The sequence below is a fragment of the Rhizophagus irregularis genome, chromosome 1, assembly GCF_026210795.1.
Source record: "Rhizophagus irregularis chromosome 1, complete sequence".
NCBI lineage: Eukaryota > Fungi > Glomeromycota > Glomeromycetes > Glomerales > Glomeraceae > Rhizophagus > Rhizophagus irregularis.
This window is the reverse complement of record NC_089429.1, coordinates 5,732,080-5,733,978: the sequence shown is the minus strand read 5'-3', so window position 1 is coordinate 5,733,978 and position 1,899 is coordinate 5,732,080. Positions and strand designations below refer to the sequence as shown.

Here is a 1,899-nt window from a genome sequence, read left to right as displayed (position 1 = left end):
ATTAGTATATCATAAGTAATGTAGGTAATAATATTAATCCGGATCATGTGCTCAGATCGTGTAACCTGGCAACAAATCTGGCTACCATTTTTACGGTAATGCTAGGCTTGACTTTTTGGGCCGATTTATCTTTCTGATCCTTTTAAAGCTCAGATCCTTCCTTTTTTGAAGTTAGGATGGTAAAATTAAATCTACCTGATCGGCATTAAGTGCTTCAAAAAAATAAACAAATAAAACTAACAACAATTGTTATGATGATAGCTAGACAGATAATCTTTATCAATTTTATCATTTTTTTCTGGCTTTATATATCCTGCGGCTTTATACAATTCAAATGCTTTAGTTTCATTTTTTTCAATACCTATTCCATGTCGATAACAATGCCCAAGTCGAATTATTGAGTTAGTGTCACCTTCTTCAGCTGCTTCTTTATATAATTCAAATGCTTTAACTTCATTCTTCTCAGTACCTATTCCATTTTCATAACAAATTCCAAGACGATTTATTGAATCAACATCTCCTTTAATAGTAGCTGTTTTTTCATATACTTCAAATGCTTTAATCTTATTTTCCTCGGTTCCTATTCCATTGTAATAACATTCTCCAAGATTGTACATTGAATCAATATGACCACGCTCAGCGGCCTGTTTATATAATTCAAATGCTTTGATTTCATTTTTTTCAATTCCTGTTCCTTGATGATAGCAACATCCAAGATTATAGGTTGAAATAATATGACCCTTTTGAGCTGCTTTTTCATAAAGCTCAACTGCTCTACTTTCATTTTCTTCAGTACCTATTCCATTATAGTAACATTCTCCAAGGTTATATATTGAATCGATATGGCCACGCTCAGCTGCATTTTTATATGATTCAAACGCTTTAACTTCATTTTTTTCGGTTCCTATTCCATATTGGTAACAATATCCAAGATTATACATTGAGTTAACATGATTTTTCTCAGCTGATACCTTATATAATTTAAATGCTTTAATTTCATTTTTCTCAGTTCCCATTCCGTAATGATAACAACATCCGAGATTATAGATTGAATCAATATGATTGTTTTTTGCTTCTCTCTTAAATGATTTAAACGATTGAATCTCAATTTCTTCGGTTCTTATTTCATTTTGATAATAAAATTCAGATTTTCTTCCATCATCGCTATCATCTATTTCATCTATTGGCATGTTTGCCACATTTTTATTTGGCAATTTGACGGTTGGGCAAAGATGTTGAAAAAACTGGATTATTACCGGATTATTTACAAAAGAAAGGAGAACTTCAGATGAAGATAGCTTTTTTGTTAGTAAAGATTCAAGAGAGCTTTGTTCTTTTTCACTCATATGGAAACCATTGTTGTCAGTTATTGATATCATAGTATTTTGTTGTTTCACATTACTTGGTGCTTTTGAGCACTTCTTGTCAACATGAGCTTGCATTCGTTCAGGAACGGCTCGTTGAAAATCTTTTGAACAGTAATTGCATCGTACATGAGGATGAGAATTGTAATCTTTACTTTCTATAGTAAAATGGTTCCAAATAGGACCCTTCTTTCTCATTTGGTATAGTTACTACTATATGTAGGGTAACAAATTATCTGTTATATTAAAAACTGAGCGTAAAGTAAAAGGTATTTTTTTTTTTTAAAGAGAATCCAAATCTGATGTCAAATTTGCCATTTAAATAAAAATATTTCAATCAAAAATTTATTAATTATGTATTTACATGGATATATGTAAATTTTTAACAAGATGGAATGGTTAATAATGTCAAAGTTAATTAACCGCTTTTGTTATCTTATTCAAATAACGTAATAATTTATTCAATAAAAGAATAATACAAATATTTACAAATAAAGATTCCCCTAATTAAATGTGATTGTCATTATACATATAT

General features: G+C 29.8%; 1 protein-coding gene across 1 annotated transcript; it reads right to left on the bottom strand.

Moving 5' to 3' along the window:
* Nucleotides 1-236: 236 nt before the first annotated feature.
* On the bottom strand, nt 237-1,562 carry OCT59_001203 (uncharacterized protein; the record flags this gene model as incomplete). Its single annotated transcript, XM_066139388.1, has 1 exon — nt 237-1,562. One exon carries the CDS (start codon nt 1,560-1,562, stop codon nt 237-239), a length of 1,326 nt encoding a protein of 441 aa, XP_065988796.1.
* Between the last annotated feature and the right edge of the window lie 337 nt (nt 1,563-1,899).